Below are 19,454 nucleotides of genomic sequence, written 5' to 3'. Positions count from 1 at the left end.
CCAGAAAATGAGCAAAACACAAAGCAAATATTTTTATATTAAAATACAAAACTCAACAAAAATTTCCTCCTCCCTACAGATGTACTTTTCTAATACTCAATGTATCCGCTTTTGCTTTGCACAGACAATATCTGTTTTACATCCCATGAATGGCAACATATGACGGTCGGCCCCAGTGTAGCAAATATCTGTAAATACTTAACTCCTTTTATTATGTACTGTTTTCCTTAGTTATTCGTTTATTCGTTGCTTTCTGAGTGACGATTTTTGTATTTATGTTGTGTTTAATTGAATTTGGGGTCGTACGTTTCGTATTTAAGTGTTTAATTTTTGCACAGAATTGTGTTAATCTCAATTCTGAGTAAAACAGTGTTTAAATTGTAAAAATAGCTCGAGAAGAATGTAAGATATGGGCCAATACGCTTCTGATGAGCCTTGATTAGAAAAACTGTCATAAGTTGGCGATATGCGGCGATTTCCGGCCAACATGGCGACTTTCTAAAAGATTCAATAAAACACATTTTCGATTCTTCGAGAAGCTTCAATAAATATTTAACATCAAGTTAGCATCTGAAATCCTTTTAAGCTACGAAGTTATGACAGTTTGTCCAGAAATTCAAAGCACAGAATCTAAAATCTTTATTAAAATGAACCTTTCAAAATACAAAACCAAGACCTGGAAAAAATTTTGTTGTGGTATTAATTTTATCATAAACTAAATCTACGTTAGGAACTGTGCATTTGTTTAATAAGAAAAGGTTTAATTATTCAAGACGTAACCATGCATTTATTTCACTTGACAGCTTAAACACAAGGTCTGCAACAAGTACTTTCTTTAATGGAGTACAATTTTTAATTTTGTTAGAGCATGAAATCTGCGAATTGAAAGCAATGAACACACACTTTGAAAAGGTTTCTTTCGGATTATTAAAAAAAGCATTTGAATTAGCCAGTTTATTAAATTTAGAAATTCTGTAATTTTTTTCCTTATATGAATTGAAAAATATTAGATGTCATCATTTATAAGTTTTCCAACTCGTTATTCAAATTATGCTTTGATGTATTAATCTTTATTTCTTCTACCTATTTCCTTCTTTCGAAATTTAAAACACATTTTTCACAAAACTAAAATCAGTGCGATTGTATCGCTTCCCAAAATTATGATTCCCAGTGTAAATTAGCTGGCAACTTATAATAACACAGTAATCGCAGATATATTTTTATTTATGTTCCAAAGGTGGAAGAAAGGGTTTGCCTTTCATATTCTCTAAATAATAATAATTCAAACAAGGTGGAAATAATATTTCTGCCTTGTTGAAATTTATTGTTCATTGACAGATGGGCTCTCATACCTCCTTTGAGGCTTTCTTTTATTAAACGGAAAACTATAATGAATATTTAAATTAGCTAAATTAACTTCAAACATATTGACTATTTTCCACTCTAACACAATAGGAAAAAATCTGATGTGTACACCACATGACTTCCTTGTACGGAATATTAAATTATACGCATTTTTTCTTGCATTTCATTTAAACTTATTAGATTGAATTTAACCTACTTCGCCGACAGCGCATAAATCACAAGAGAATAAATGCATTCTTTAAAATTCACTTTGTTTACCATAGCGAAACTCTGGCGCTAGATTCACTTAACAGTATAATGTTTCGTTCATATTATAACTCAGAATGCACAAAATTTATATCATTTAAAGAATTATCTAATCGTTGCCACATGTTCTATTCAAATAATATAATAAAGCTAGAACTATGTATAAAAGAAATTAAACAAACAAAACAAAAAAGAAACAGTTTTCCACAGACGATTGAGTATTTCTCATTCAATTAATTCAGTTTTCACTTCACGAGAAAGCAAAAATTCATAAAAACTCAAAATATCTGTATGAAAAATTACGAAGTAAATCTTAAACGCTTATTTCCTCGAAAAAATTCCAGAAAGGATTAAGCATGATTTAAATAATAAATGAAGGCGTTATCTTTGTTGCTGCGAAGCTAAGTTTCTCTAGATTGGCAACAAATCCGCTACTCAGCTCTTTCAAATGTAAACAAGATCAATGGCCGCAATCAAATTAGGCTTAGACACTTAAACAATTTTAAAATTGTTGATAATTCTAAAAATATTGCATACAGATTTACTAAAGGCATAAAATCCTTAACCGGAAGATAAAAACAACATAATTCAATCATTTTTAAAGCAAAAATGTACAATTTACAAACATATAAGAGTAAAGAAACTGAGATTACTGAGCCGGGTAACAGAGTGGATATATTTATAAATATATTTATATACGTTTGGCTCGGCCAATTGAAACCAAATTACAAGGTGCACATCTACATGTTATAGTAGTCTTATATACAAAATTTCAACGTTCTGAGGCTACTCGTTTTTGAGTTATGCGAAATACCTACGTACGTACATACGTTCGTACAGACGCCACGAAAAATTCTCTTCAGAATTCATTTTAAAGCAGTTTTTTAGTTTTTTTGGAGGAAAAGATTCCTTTATCCTGTCCTTATACGTACAGATATCACGCAAAAACATCGTTAAATTGCATTCAAAAGTGGTCAAAGTGGATATTTTTGTTGAAATATGCTGCCTGAATCTTTTTGCGATTACAATACTTCCTTTTTACTTCGTACAAGGAAGTAAAAAATGACTAACTATGTTTATTAGTTATTATATTTTTTAAATTATTTTCCTTTTTCATTGTTTGGGTTTTAAGATTTATGTACTTCATGAATGCTTGGATCTTACGTGTACCTTGTTCTAATGTCAGCATTAGCTATATGCATACAGGGGCTTAATTTGCCAGGATATTTAAAAGTGGAATTTAATTTGGTCAAATATGAAAATTATTTTATGTATATATGTCTATCTAGCAACTGCGCATGTTATGGATAAATGTATAGTTGTCGAGGTTTTAATTCCACTTATTCGCGGTCATACATCTGCTAGAGATTCTTTTTCTGAAAAGACAAAATTTTGTTTTCTTGGGGAAAGAAATTCTTATTATTTTTCAATTCTCAAGAAATTGTACACTTTCCGAATATATACCTGGAATAAATCAATTACCTTCAGTTAAATTATCTTAAAACTATAGCATGGAATAAAATTTTGTGTATGAAAGTGTGCAGAAGTATAATTTGGTAATAAAAAGGTAATTTGCCAATCTTACTGACATCCCGATCCATAGTGATGAGTTTGCATGAATTATGAGATAGGAAAGAAAAGCAGTATTCAGATGCTAAATTCAGAAGATTTCTGATGACGATTAATTTATCAGCAATGATGCTGCTTGTTACTTTTTCAGTGAAAATTAACATAAGATATGCTAATTCATGAAAAGCGTTCCCCAAAATAAGATTAAAATTTTAAAGAATTTTCCTTTTAAAAAGAAAATGTTTTTTGAGCATCGAGTGACTCTCTTTTTCCTTCATAATAAATCTAATTGCATATCGACTGTATTCATTTTCTCTTTTATTACTGCTTGTTCTTAATTATCAACTTATGTCTCACACATAAATATAGATTTCAAATTGAATAACAGCATTTGTAACTATGATGAAAAAATATCAGTGCCTAAAATATCATTCCCCTGGGAATGATGAGAAAATAAAGGGAATGGTCAACAAGTGGTTTGATTCCACATTTAAGATTTAAGTGTTAGAACAATTGAAGGCAGAAAAAATGTACTGTATTGTACAGTTCAGTGAAAAGAAATATGTCAACATAGTCCAGAAAGAAGAGAAAGGTGTTCTAAAGAAATTATTAAATAATTTGTTACAATGGAAGGCTTCAAAGTTAGATGCAGTTACAAAAATTGCATTACAATATAAACGATACAAAACAAAATTATAAACTTTGTGCCTCTTTGGAAACATAAACTTTTAAGATCTTCTGAAGAATTATCTTTTCTAGACTTGTGAAACTAAACAGAGATCAGAAGAAGGGTGTATAAGACCCTTTAGTCAATCATAAAATTAACAAATGACTCAACTCGGGTTACAAGAAGCGAACACTTCTGTCTTAACAGAAATACGTAACAAATAGTAATTTTAAGGTGTGTATGTTAGCCTAACGGCTCACAGAATACTTAATCGCGCATGAAGAGCTCTGGTCTAAAGAACCCGGCGAGACAAGCCTAAAAGACGCCGCTAAAAGACACATCAACGCTGCTAACACAAGTCACGAATAATCTGAGCACAACTTGGCCTAGAGTACGCAGATGCGCTCTGAAACTAACTTCCGAAACTCTTGCTTAAATAGCTCTTCATTCTACCTTAATCTGAATAAACTCTCGCGATCCCATTTACATTCTGGCATCAAAAGAGTGGGTGAAAAGAGAGTAATTAGGAAAGGCTTTTCAACTTAAAATGAATTATCAGTTAAAAATAGATAAACCTCACAGCATTTTCCTATATCTGATATATAAACAGCTTGCTTTGATCAAGACAAGTTAAATACGAAATTTTAACAAAATTAGATGGAGGTTCTTAGTTTAATAAATCTCTAGATGGTTATTATTTGAGAAACGGATGATCTTTAAATTAATATTCACACAGCTCAAAATAAATTTTGGAATTATAGAAGGGTAAAACGTCTTGGCTTATTTTCGAAAGTAAGCGTGTAAGGTCATCCTCCGAAGTACTGAAGGGAGCGATTATATTTTCTTCCTTCTTACACACATGCCTTCGTAGAGTAGCTGGAAGCACATACGCCTAACATCGGGAGGACCGGAAATCGGATCCCGGCCAGGTTACTGCTGATTTTCATGTTTTCTGCATTGAAATAAACCTAGTGATTCCATATTCGCTCCCAAACTTAGAAACCTGGCCTACGATAATCCGTCACAACAGGACTGGGCGATTGAGTTCAACCTCTCCTAGTCACCCTTTAAGTGGGCGAGAAAGTAAGAGATTCTTTACTGAGTGCTTTCGTGGTATAGTTGTAAGCGCGTCCATCTGACAGTCGGGAGATCAGGAATATGAATCCCGGTGACTATATTGCCTATTTTTCATATTGCGTGCGCTGAAGTAAATAACTCTACAAGAGGTTTTAAAGCAGGATAAAATAAGCTAGAGGAATCAGAAATGAGTACAATTCAGATTGGCTGCACCAATGTCCGAGTCGTTAAGGTCATTTAATATTGGTAGTTCGACTTGGGTTCGAACCCAAACATTTTGTTGTCATCGGCGACAAGGTGCTTCGATGATATTCTAGTGTGGCTTTCTTTTCACGGACTTTCACTTCTTTTCCTTTCACTAGTAGTGTTCCTTTTCCTTTCACGGATCTCTGGCCTTACATTTCAAAACATAATGCCCGGCCGCGCATGGCATGCCTTCCTACTGCTTGCCTTAGTGCTTCTGCAACACTTCTCTGCCCAATTATTAGTGCTACAACATCCTCATACTTTTTTATCAGTGTTTTTTATCTATGTTCTTAGCGACGCTACAATAATCAACGCCTTAGCAAGCTAACTGCCCTCTTCTGCACACATGAGTATTCATGAACTCATCATTCATCATTCAAGATGTATCTGTATTTATATACAACAGAACTGTCCTACACTAACCTTGTGCTCCAGCTTTCATGGCACTTCATGTACTCCATTTGTCTTTTTGTGCCTTAAGTGACTATGTGTATGTACCTGTTTTATGTGCTCTCTGTTTATGCATTTTACGCATTGTGTTTTGTGTATTGTTTGCCTATGTGTTTTTATGTCTTATTGTACAAGTATTTTTAGTTTAACTACCTACTATCTGTAACACCACAGTTTGCCTCTTGAATCTGTAATACAATCCTACTAATGCCCTTGTAAGGCCATGTACTTTCCTTTGACAATCTCAATATTCTTCTTGTGCAGCCTCGTGTGGTTCCAGGGAGCTTTTGCTGTAATTAGAGGAGGGCGTGGAACACATGCCTGCTTACCTCTGTTAGACACCAGGCGTTTCAGTCCTCCGTAACCTACCTACCTACCTACAGCGCGCTTGGGCTCTGATGAACAGACGTTTGGATCGTTCTTTAATCACTCTGATTCGACTCGCTAGTTGGAACGCTTATGGCAAGCAAGCTCACAGAAGGATATATGCCAGCTCTCATAATCAGTATCCAACCGGATAACAGTTTGTATCAGGCCCAGAGGTGGGCCAAAGCATTATTGATTTTTTTCTCTTGGAGCTCTCGAGAGGTCCAAATTCGAGTCGCGATGAGGTCATTGCACAGATTCACGTCTCCAGCATAAAAAAACTTTAAACCTACAAGTGGGACCCGAACTAAACGGTGGTGGACAATAATTCGTCACCACCAGAATGTAGCGAGTGGGTTTCCTAATTCCCAGTCGCCCGTGAAAAGGGGGGAATATATAACATATTTTAGCCTTTTCCATCATGCCTTCGTAGTGTAACAGTAGCGCACTAGCCCGTATTCAAGATGTTCAGGTTCGAGTCCCGGCGAGGGCATTGCACATTTTTCACATCTCCTGCTTCAAAAGAATTTAAGAACTCTACAGACTATACGTATATTTACTTCAATTACGCATATGTGATATCTTTTAAATCCGTTATTTACATAACAAGCGCATAATTAATAACAGAAGAAAAATATTATACTCGATTTGTGAGCTATCGCTTTTATTTTACGCATATTTAGCACCATGAATAACAATAATAAAAACTATTGCTACGAAAGGTAAAACCGAATTTTGTTTGAAAACTGTGTTTTGTATTAGCTGAGAAATACTTGGCGACAGAGGAGAATCTCGTCTAATAGCGCATGCGCCACCAGAATTGGCGCTGAAATATATTCTGTAAGAAACTTGATTTTTGTTGTGCAGTCGAAGTTGCGATGCATATGTTACGCTGTAAGAAAGAAACCTGGCGCCAGCGTGTCGCTATGGAAAATAAATGTATTGAAAGTTAGAGTGTGTTATTTTCTGTAATCTGTGTGGTGTTATTTTATTGTGATATATAGCTATCGACGGGAAATAGAATAAGTCAATTCAAACTGTATAACAAAATTACCTTGAAGATACGAAAATAATGAGGAGAGGCATTCATGGAAAAGATATTAAACAAATTTTCATCATCATTTATTTGTCGGACAGTTGTTCATACCTGCATAAATATGATTAATCAGATAAACATCGGTTCAAAAATAATTTAACAAAAACTAATCTTTCATTTCCATGAAATTCACCGTGATCATTACTACCTTTATTAACAGTTTCTCAGGTAACAATACACAATTTTTGCATTATTAAAGAAATAATTCAGATCCTTAGGTATTTATTGCACTTCCATTATGAGAATAAATTCAAAATTATTTTTATGGCAGAATGTGATCTTGATTATCATTGTACTTATGAGCGAAATTGTTCATGAGATGACGAGTGAATCAATAGGCGTTCCTTCGAATGGCCGCTGCGTGAATCCTCCGCATGAGAACCTCTGAATCTGGGAGAGGATTTTGCCTGAGACTGTCCAGATATCTTCTTCGTCTGCCAAAAACCGAAGTCATAGAAGCCAAGGGCAGTAAAGCAGCAGCAGCGGGAGCCACAAAAGGTAACGACACCATGGCGGCTAAGGCAAGAGGACCCATGACGCTCATAACTGACTCCAGGCCGGGAAGGACTTTACTTCCAGATACTTAAAAAAAGTAAATAAATTTATATGCGTATATCTATATCTATATCTACATATATATTGGAAATCAAATTAGTATTCATTTTAAAGAGTAATAAACTAGCGTATTTACTCTCGTATCCCCCACAGGCTTTTAGGAAAGGTTTTAAAAATGTCTGAAATATTCACATAATTTTCCCCTACTTCAAGACATTTATAAAGCGACCTCTCCTAATTTTTAAAATGAATTCGTCCACATAGCGGTTGTGTTTAGTTAATTTGGCGAGTCATTAGTACTGAACATCATCAAGAAAGCAGGAATATCTAATGTTGTTGATTATTCTGAAAATCACTACAGGAGGGAAGACAGACTAAACAGTGATGATGAAGATGACTTGCAACTTATAGCAGACGATACAGTTCCAGCAGTACTGAAAGATTTCAGCCCTATGATATAACTGGGCATAACAATAAGAACGAGCGAGATTTAAGATTTAAGGAAGCAAAAATTAAGATATTTTATTATATTGTGTAATATTAATATCATTATGAATTCTTATTCGAACGTAGGTTCCTTTTAAATAAGTAATAGTCGGGGTGGTTTATCCACGAATCCATTTCATTTTTTGCCTTCTTTTGTATTCTCTTTCTTCAGAAATTAAATTATTAGCATAAATTTCTCGTATGATAAAATTTGTAAGAAGGAGGGATTAAGAGAAGAAATATAGTATTTAACTGTTGAGCTGGATTTTGTCGTTCTGCTGTTTGAATTTAAATAATATTCTGCTGTTGAAATATCATTTATCGAAAAGTATTTTAAATATTTTACAAGCCAAAATTAAAGTATTAAAATGATTTAAATATCCATAAAAATTAAAGTATTAAAATGATTTAAATATCCATAAAAATTAAAGAGGCAATTTTTTGCAATTCGTAGGTTCTTAAATTTAAAAATACTGACGCTAAAACTCTTCCACAGCTGCATTTAATGTAATCAAGAAAACAGTAACCAATAACTGTGTAAAGTATTTTCTTCCTTCTTTCTGCGTTCCTTCGTGGTCTAACTCTATAGCACGTCCGTCTGGCAGTCAGGAAGTCTGATATTAGAATCCTTGCGAGAACACTGCAGATTTTACACGTTTTCTGCGTCAATAAACCTCAACTTAGATGTAAACAACTGTACAACTTAGATGTAAAAGTTATTGTCAACCTTCTAAATATATGGACTAATTAATTTCCAAATTAACCTTAAGTCCCACAGTCAGAATAATATCACATATTTATTATAAGTAGTCTCAGAGTTCATGGATATAAATTATATGCCACTGAACCAAACTGGAAGAGAAACACCTCAACATAAAATTTAAAATTAGGCAAAAAATAAATCTTAGTTTGAATCAAACTGTATTGATATCGAGGAGAATTAGACACCGACCCATACTTTTGCTGAATTTCAGCTAAAGATGGTTATTACAGAAGAAGATGGCCCTTTGTGTGATCGTTTACGATAGCGATACAGTTTTATTCAAAATATATGCCAAACTAAGGTTGCTTTTTTGCCTAAATATAAATATAACTGAAAATATTTTAGTACTATACTATGAAATCTTCATAATAAAAATATGGTATTTAAACAGAAGGCCAGAAATTCGTATTCAACAAGCAGTATTAGCAACTAAACTTTAAGTAAGAAAAAAGTAATGATAAAGTCTTCAGATTTTATATTACCCCCAAAGAGACGTTTTTTTAACTTTTTGTGTGTTACTTTAATTTATTAAACATCATGTTCTTCGCGCTTAAACCGCACAAAATTCAATTCAACAGCAATATCACAAAATATTTAAAAACAGCATATCCTTAGAGTTTTCGATAGACAGTCTTGCTTTAGTGTTTCCGATAAACAGTCTCGTGCGCTGGAGATAAAAATGTTTATTTCCGCACAGTGTTGCCACTGCTCGCTTTGAAATCGTCGAGTTTGTTAATAAAAAAAGCATTAAAGTTTTACAAAATATGAAATAGATAATAAAACAATTCTGGATTCCAAATTCGGGCTTCCAAGTGCACATATTCAAGCGGAGGATTACATTATTTAAAATTTGATGACTCTAGGTACCGTTGTTTTTCACAGTGCTAGAAACATGCATACATGCATGCTGATTCTTCATTATTTAGTTTCCTTAAATACAATACAAAGTGATAATATTTGGTGGCAACAATTTGAAAAGTGATTCAGCGCTTTTACTGATTCAACGCAAAATGCTATTTTGAGACTAATAGCTCTTCCGAGCTAACGCTCCTTTGGGCTGCAAAGGAACAGCAAATGAAAGAGGAGCTGGAAACAAAAAATTAGGAGATAATAAACGAGTGTTGAACATCCTAGAATTTTTTTCCTATTTGTTCTTTTTTAGAATAATGCTATTAAATATCAATTATTTCCTGCAGTTTATGAGGCAGAATCAATAAGCATAACATAAGAACAACATTTCCCTCTCCTACCCCGTTTAAAAGATCTTTGTAACGTTTTCTTTTCATTTCCGTTAATAATGGGGTAGCCGTCCACTGGTTTTAATTAGCTTTTCCAGCTAAAAGTCCCATTATTGGTACCGTCTTCCAACTTTACGTTTGTGCTATATCCGCCAGGTATCTCCATGGGATGCAAACCAAATATGCCGGTAAGTTAATTGTAATAGGCCTTGCAGAGAAAGAGGGCATGTAGAATGTTCAGACAACTCAGTTCGGTGGGCTGGTGTACATAATATTACACGAATGCACCGTAAGAAATACAATATACGCAAAATTACTATTGTAAAGGTACTCATTTATTATAAGACACAAATTGTACCACATTATATAATGATGAACGAATTATATTGCAAACCAATATACTTACAATGTGGCTGTCTAGAAAACTTTAGAAACGATTCCCTTTTTTCAGCTCCGGTGGCATTGGTGGCCAAAACACAAGTCAGTATTGTAACGAATACCTGTAAACCTTAAAATAAACATGAACTTTAGAGAAAAACATTTACATAACTAGATTATTATAATATATATTGTTATAGTGAAAAATTCTGTTCGTCTTTACGGTAAAGTTTTCTATCCTCTTTAAGTATTTAAAAAGATGCTTATATATAAGTTAAATGCGATTTGCATTTACGTATTCACTTATTGCATTATTCTCGCCTTTTAAATGTAAGATGATTTTTGCTAATAATTAAATCTGAGCTAATAAAAAGCATCATATTCTTCTATTTTATATATACCTTCATTCCACTATCAGCTTGCACAGCAACAGACATATGCTCTGTTTTCATTATCAACCTCAAATAAAAGAATTGGATGTAGTCATCGCATGACTTCCTTGAACGGCCTATTAAATTATGCACACTTTTTACAGCATTTCATTTATTTCATTTTCATTAAATTTATTTCCTCGGATTTCATTAGAGATATTTTCTTATTTAATCAGTCTAGTTCTCACTTTTCGGCAAGCTAAAAATGCATAAAAACTCAAAACATCTTCATAAAATATTGTAAAATATAGAAAAACATAAAACATGAAATACAGTTAAAAAAAATTGCAATTAAAATTAGAATTTCTACCCAAAAAAAGAAATTCCCCCAGCGGGCAAAAAAACAGATTTTTCGGTGCATAAAATTGAAAGTTACTTTTTGTCCCACTCGTCAAAAAGGGCACTGAACTTAGTGCAAAAACTGGCTTAATTCACTATTCTACTACAAGTTTTAAATGTAAACAAAAATCGGTTTAGTTAGGCTTAGTAGCACTTTTAACAACTTTTAAAATGCATGATAGTTTTACAACAGTTAAATGCAGATTAAATAAAGGCATTAAAACCTTAAACGGAACATAAGAACAATATAATTCAGTCATTTATAAAACAAAAAATGTAGAATTTATCAACATATAAGAATAAAAGGCATCCTGGATAAACTGATAAAAACAATGTATAAGGTATTTTATCCCTCCTTCTAGCCTGCCTTGGTGTAAGGGTTAGCACACTCGGCGCGTATTCGAGAGATCCAGGTTCGAGTCCCGGCGAGGGCATTACTCACTTTTCCTGTCTCGTGCTGCTAAATAACCTAAAGGCTCTACAGTGGCGTCTCCTTTTTTTGACAATGCAATTATTAGATTTCGTTATTTAGGCGCCCATGCTTTTATAATTGTAAATGAATTTTGTAAAGAAAATTATTTAACCTTTTTTCCATTAAATATACCATAAATTATGATGACTTCTTCCTACAAATTATTCTCCTTCCTTTAGTTCATGTATTATTTTATATGTTTTAAGTGAAAGCTTAATTTATAAAAAAATTTTGTTATTTTTATTTTCTTCATTTTATCCTACACTACAAGCTAGCTATAAAACTATTCAAACTAAAAATTGTTTTTCAACAAAGAATAACCCCTCTTTGATAAAATATAATATTTCTAACTGTTTACACATACAGTAACATTTCTGTCGCACTCAAAGTAAAAACATGATTTTAATCTCATTTAAGGTATAAATACGGATTCAGTGCTTTATTTTATTTTATTTTATTTTTCTTTTTTTGAAAATTCTGTGGAAAGACATCTTTTTGAAACATAAACACCCATTAGTATCTATTTTTAAATAAAGTTTATCACAGAACGGAAAAAATGAATGAAACAACAGAACTTCAATGTAAGTATATTCTCAGCACACTAACTGTACACTAATCCAATTTTGATGAAGAATAACCTAAAGAACGGATCCGAGATTCTCTTATCCCTCACTCCTTACCATCAAACCTCTGAAGAGTACTTTCGATTCGCCGATTTTTAAATGCCTTCATTCCTCACAAACACTACACATTTATCAATATCTATGCCATCTCCGAGATTTGAATCCGAGTTTCTAACCAGGGTTTCTAACCACAATACCGATTAGCAAAGTAAACATTTAAGGCGAATTTAGCTGTGATTAAATAGGACAGTAAAGCGTAAGTCTATATCCCATAATGAATAACTTCATAAGACAGGTATTGGATAGATTTAGGAGTTAGAATTTATCAGATTATACTAAAGTTCTCACGGGCTATCTACCTAAGGGAAACCTAGGCTTTCACAGAGGACTCGCTAAGGGAAACTAGTTTGTATTCGAGTGTATTTGGTAGAAAAGATATCTTAGAGATACAGAACTTTTTTTACAATCGATAAAAGTTGAATGCAATAGATTTTAGAAACTGGAAATTGGCGGGTTTTATGGTAAAAGCAAATGATAAATTTGGTAATGATTTAACATGGTCTAAATACCCTCCGAACGCAATGACCGGCTTTATACGGTCATGAGATTTTTTGTCACTTGTTATATATTAGCTTATAATTTAAGATATTTTGCTTTCTTACTTTCATTAATAATATAAATGCCATCTTATGAAAATAGAGACTAAAATAGGTAAACATACAGTAAATATACATATTTAGCTAATAAAGGCTCTTTAAATGCAAGTTTTCATGACAGATCTAAAAACCTGGGTCGCTCAGACGGAATAATCCGCGTTATCTAGTTGCTCTTCACAGAGCTGGTTAATTCTTACAATCAACATCATAGTGATAATTTTTTTTCAAAAACTGTGAGGGACTGCTATAAAATATTAATTTTAATTTCATAAATAATTTTAATTTCATAAAAAACTCTAATTTTTTTTTATTTAATAAAATTATTATTTAACATTAATTCATTTAATTGTTATCAAATTTTAGACAAATGCATCATAGCTTTCGAAATCGATAGAGTTTTATGCCCTACTTTCTGTTGATTTTTTTTTATCTAATTTAAAATTTTAACCTGGGTGTGTCTCTTTCAATTAAATGCTATGTAAATTTTATATATCTTCTTTTAACTTCAAAATATTTGAGCAAATTTTTCAGTCACAGTTAAAGCTCGCAATCACATCAAAATAATGTAATTGAAAGACATTAGTTTTATGATCAGCTACTAATTTAATAATGCTTGTTTTAACATATTTTACGTTTCAGTTTTTTTTTTTTTTTTTTTTTTTTTTTTTTTTTTTTTTTTACAAATTTTGATCTTAAAAATTTCTTTTTTTAATTGCATTTTTGTTAAATTTAATGCTTCGGTAAAATTCTAATTTGTAACTCGCACAACAGTCGTCTTCCCGTATGCATCTCTTACAATTTTCGATCCCAAATAAATTCTGTATGAATAAGGTTATTTATTACTGAATCCTTTATTTCCAAACCTATTGTTTACGCATATTAATTGTTTGAAAATCATGTTATTAGGTCACTATTTCCCACATAACCCCCCCCCATTCGGGAGAAAAGTGATGTAGGTATTTATTATTCGTGTTACTCTAAATGGAAATACAGTAATACGTAGATATAAGGAACTTCTACAGACGTCTTTTGTAATATTTCGCTCTACGGTCGAAGTTATTTCCTGAGTATTCCGAAGTTTCCGAATGTTTTTTTCATTTCAAGTTGTAAAAGGTTTAATTTTTCTGCTTTCCTTAATTCAGTTCTATTAGCTTTTAGGAGTTTATGGGTTAGTTTTTAATCTGAGTCTGTAAAGAGTATGGAGAAAGAAGATAGTAGCAAGCTTCATACAGACTTCGTTTTACAAAAGGCGGTCTATTGGAAACGACGAAGAATCTAAAAAGAAGACTCGAAAAGTCGTTTATTTTAATTGATGCAAAATACCACAGAGAAGCAAAAGAAAATGTGTGATATTTTTGTTAGAAAGTAATTTTTAATGTAGTGTACTCATACTGAAAGAAATAAATATTTTTTATTTGCTATGTATAACTGTTTCCAAATGTAATCTTTTTTTTCATATATAGTACTTTTTTCCTCCATTCCCTAGGGAAAATATACAGAGATTTAAAATTAGTAATTAGTAATCAGGTTTAAAATTACTAATTCTCTGATACTGAAAATATTTATCATTTGACAAGTACGAAAAACGTTTAATCAAATTTGTGTCTTTAAATTGTTCAAATCGATCAAAGATTCAAACCAAATATTTATATTACAGTATAAATTAATTAGCTCCATTTGAAGAATTTTTGGGACATCACTCATGTTCACTTTTAATGATAATGAAAAAAATAATGTAAAACTGGATTTAAAATCATTGAAATATGAAACCTTTCTTAAAATGATAATAATAAATAATGCCATTATAATTCTAATAAATTTAAAATGTATTCGCGGGCCGTCAGTTTGAGACCACTAATAAAATTGACTTTTATGATGGTGAAATTAGTCTGCGTCGACCACCGAAAAAATTATTGATCGCTTGGTAGCAATGGTATCCGTCATATTATACAGCTTGGAACGCCAGCGAATATCTCATAAACAGAGAGGAAGACTGAGATTAAAATTGAGATTTAAAAATATGTTTAGTTTTCTATAGCTCAATATCGTAATTTAACTAGACGTTGTAGGAAAAATAATAGAAACATTAGATGTCTGTCTCAATATTATTTTAATATTTCTTACTGATCAACCATTGATAGGTTAAACAGTGACCATTTGAAGTGCATAAAAATGACCAATAAATGTGCATAAACTTCGTGAACAATTTATTATTCGTATTGTAAACTGCTTCCGTTTAAGATTGGTTACTCAACAGTACGCATATTTACATACGAGCAAATTCTCACTGCTATTCTGAATTGATAACAGATCAGATGATTTTCAAACGTTACCAGTTGTAATTTACAAGAAGTTAAATCAAATCTTTCTTAACAAGAATATCAGCTATTCTCTGAGAAAATTATATTCTCGACTAAATTTCGGGACTCAGATCCTGAAGTAGTCGCTCAGAATCATAATCGCACAGTAACTTTTATCAAAACTGGTTATAATGCTCCACCAAGTAAGTCTTCATCTTTTTATATTAATGAATCTACATTGAGAAGTATTAACAAAAATGTGGATAATTATTTATATTTAACACAAAGTTCTGAGCAAGTAAATAATTGTAGTGAACATAGACATATATCAATATCTCTGCGTCATATTGGCCCTTTGTAAGAAGCTTTCCCGTATATTCTGTAATTTTACAGGTGTTTTCCAAGAAGAAAATCGGATTACATGCATGATACTTTTCGTTGACGTTCTTTGAAAGACAAAATTAAAGATGTGAGCATTGTGCTTTGAACTGTAATTAGGCTTTCTTTTTAATACCAAATATAAGATAGAAATGATATATTTTCAAACACTAGGCTACACATATTGTTATGGTATAACGTTTCAGGAGAGATTTCAGGTCAAGCGTCATTTACTTTTTTCAGATTTTTAAGCACTGGTAGTAGCATAAAGACTACCATACAAAATGAGGAATTATCAAAAGCATAAGAATAATTAACAGTCAAGTAGGAAACATAAAATGCAAAGATATATTAATATAGATGAAGAAATTAAATTCTATCATTTTTAATAATATTCTTACACTGGAAATATGGAAAATACTCACTGGCATTTATGAAGGTTAAATACTAATATTTCATTCCAATGAAAATGTATTCCTACTTTATAATCACTTATATATTCTTAAAATTTCATCTTCGCAATAAAATATTTCCTGCTTAATCTTAGCTACATCCAGCAAGCTCACACCTAAAAAATCAGATTTAGATAGCGTTTCACTGTATATGAATCACTTACCTATGAGAAACGACATCACATCTGTCTTTAAATGGATGGAACTAAAAGAGTAACTGCGGTGAAATGACATGCGTTTTACTTTATAGAGCACCCAACAGAGAGAAGCCGGTCAGTTGGGTCAACAGCAAATTACGCGTTTTTTTTTCGCAACTCTTTTCATCCAAGTAAGAAACAGCGGTCATTGAAGATTCAGATTCAGTGGAAAAGAGACAAACGGTCTTCATTAGACGCTCTGCTGCGCTATGTTCTTCCGATATACTTTGTCTTCTCTCCGGAACGTCGCATTCCTCTTTTTATTTTTTCAAAATGGCAACGCCCTTGATCTTGAATAGTTCGCTTCACCGAGACTTTTGTTTAAAGCATTTGAGCCTTGCAGTATTTTATACAATAATAATTCCATCTACTAAAAGAAACGTTTTAAGTCGAAAGATAGCGTTGCCATTTTTTTCTATGGCTTCTTAAGTAGTCTTCCTGACACATTTGCGATCTGGACCTTAAAAGGGAACTAAGTATGTCAAACCGACCTTGAAATATTACATCAAATCATTATTTTTTAGGGTTTCTTTTTGGGCACATTGTTTTTGTATCCTTAATTGTAAAGCTTTCCATTCTTAAGAACATAGACAGTTGGGAAGTGGTGTGGTCTAAAGCAGGGTTTTTTAAACATTTTTCAATCGTGACCCCTTTTTATTACTGAGATTTTTTCGCGACCCCCAGGACCCCATAATATTTACAAAAATTTTGTGGGACCCCATAAATTTTGCGGAAATCCGACACACCTGAGTGAAACTGTCAATTTTTTCACTTGTTGTTTATTGCAGTTTTAGAACATTAATTTTTAATTTTAAGACATAGAACAATGTAAAAATTTTAAATAAGTAACAGACGAAATGACAGCGACCCGTGCAAAGCAAGGAAAATGAACGTTTATATTATAAAAAGAATGCGTCGAAACGTTTTCATTTTTACTTTGTCTGTATTGTCTTGTCTTTATTTATTTTCAAATACATTGTGTAAAAATATTTGGTAATTGTAAAATTATAAGCTAAAGAAATATCAAAACTGCTAAAATTTTTGGCGGCCCCCTGCTGCAGGTCCCGCAACCCCCTTGGGGATCGCGACCCACAGTTTAAGAAACCCTGGTCTAAAGGATACAATAAGGCCCATATTGAACAGACTCAGTACTGTTACTTTGAAAGGTCAAATATTAGTGATATCCTTTCATGTAATCGATATATCTCTGTATTCGTAAATGTTTTCTAATAAATTAGTACTTTCAATTATGTTATTCATCAGTGTTTTTTATTAAGTAATTTACATAGAATTTGATACCATACCCAAGACTTATTGTGGGTATGATGTAAAATTTTAAATACGTATACATCTGCATTTTCACATTAAGTGCATATATATCACATTAAGTTGATATTAACTTCATTTCAGTTTCTAGCTTATATTTGTATGTAATGGCATCATAATAACTAGAATAAGCAAAACTAATAAAAAAAGATATAATAGTTTTCAAAGATTAATAACCGTGATGTTAATCTAAAAATCGAGAATTATTATATTTGATTCATGGATATCACTTGAGTATATAAGCTCTAATTTCAATGCAGCATTTATATTTTCCCGTGTACCATACTGATTTGTGAAATTCAAATCTTCGGTTATGTATCAGAAAGTATGTTAAATGGTTTCTTTGGAAAATGAATGTTAAAAAAAAAAAAAAAAAAAAAAAAAAGGCTTCAAATTCTATCAATATTACTTTTCCATTTCGAAAAAAATCGCTTCTCTGAGGGCTTTTAACTTGCAATATTTATATGAAAGCAGTGAAAAGCTGCGAGTGTTGAAACGATAACAAAGGGGAAAACTGAAGATCAGCAGTGAAATTCACTAAGAACACGTCTCCTGTTTAATCATAAATTGCATAAGTAAAACACTGAATTTCTTCCTGAATACAATGCTACTGAATTCCTTCCTGAATAGAATGCTACTGAATTCCTTCCTGAATAGAATGCTACTGAATTTCTTTAGTGCATATGGGATATGGGCATTTGGTGCATTTAGTGCATATGGGACTTAAGTCCTCAAATGTGGGATACATTTGATTTATAAACTATATGTTCAATTATAGCATATGTTCTAATTTTAATTTAAGGGTATATTTTTAAAGTGCACACCCAAGTAGCACATGACGTAGCAAAGACGTTACTACGACCACTTTGCAACCTCTCGGACCAGTTTGCAACGTCTTTGCTACGTCATGTGCTACTTCGGCAGCAAACTTATACTCGAATGAATAACACATATGTTGATATTGGAAACAAGACAAAGTTCTGAAAAACCTACTTCAGATATATATTTATATGGATGATATATATATGATTATATTGCGTGATATTGTGTACTTGTACGAATGCCTCTGAGGAAAATTTCAGCTTTTTGTTATATTTCTTTTGATAAGAATAAGTTTTATTAACATTTTATCGGACTTGTGTATTCAGTCTCTTAAGAACCTGTACGCACACAACACGTTTGGCTGTCAGAAGGAACTAAATGCTAGTAAATATAACCATTCCGGTCCCTCCCACCACTGGGACGTGACTAAATAGCTGGCAGAATATCCTCCACTGGGCAAATCAGCAGAGTTTATTGTTCTTGGGATGTGCCTCCAGGCAAGACCATCTTGAAGGGAGAAGGCCGAATCCAAACGGCTTTTCTCCTGGTGTGACGTTACGAACGAGGGCAATCGTACTAAGGCCATCTTCAAACAGTATGAGTGTAAACACAGCGTATAATTAACCTAGAAGGTATGTAACATTAACTATCCCTTAACTATAGTAAATTTAACTTTTAGCAAGATGTAGCAAAAGTTGATTTACTAGTTTAATTTACTGTTTTCCTTTATTAATTCTTTTCGACCTGTACTTCGTAAAATTAGTTCTTGATGCATGATAAAGTCAAGCTAAAGAGATTCCCCCTCCCATTTTTATTCATGTTCTAATACATTTTTATTACATATGCCACAACAAGTGAAAAGCATGTAGAATTTTCCTTATTTTATAAAAAATTTATTTTAAATTTGGTACCTATTCTAAAGTGAAGTGTTTATTTAAACGAGTGAATATCTGAGT

The 19,454-nt window shown here is 32.3% G+C and overlaps 1 protein-coding gene across 1 annotated transcript; it reads right to left on the bottom strand.

Moving 5' to 3' along the window:
* Nucleotides 1-7,091: 7,091 nt before the first annotated feature.
* LOC118184399 (uncharacterized) lies at nt 7,092-16,530 on the bottom strand. The gene is made up of 3 exons (XM_035354065.2): nt 16,318-16,530; nt 10,531-10,632; nt 7,092-7,664 (listed from the first exon to the last, which is right to left on the bottom strand). The coding sequence occupies exons 1-3, from the start codon at nt 16,385-16,387 to the stop codon at nt 7,414-7,416; spliced, it is 423 nt and encodes a 140-aa protein (XP_035209956.1). The 5' UTR covers nt 16,388-16,530; the 3' UTR covers nt 7,092-7,413.
* Between the last annotated feature and the right edge of the window lie 2,924 nt (nt 16,531-19,454).

This window comes from Stegodyphus dumicola, chromosome 6 (genome assembly GCF_044657685.1).
Source record: "Stegodyphus dumicola isolate Sdum_Otavi_A_Nest chromosome 6, ASM4465768v1".
NCBI classification, from domain to species: Eukaryota; Metazoa; Arthropoda; class Arachnida; order Araneae; family Eresidae; genus Stegodyphus; species Stegodyphus dumicola.
Note: the sequence above shows the minus strand (reverse complement) of the source record. Positions and strands in the feature narration are given on the sequence as shown.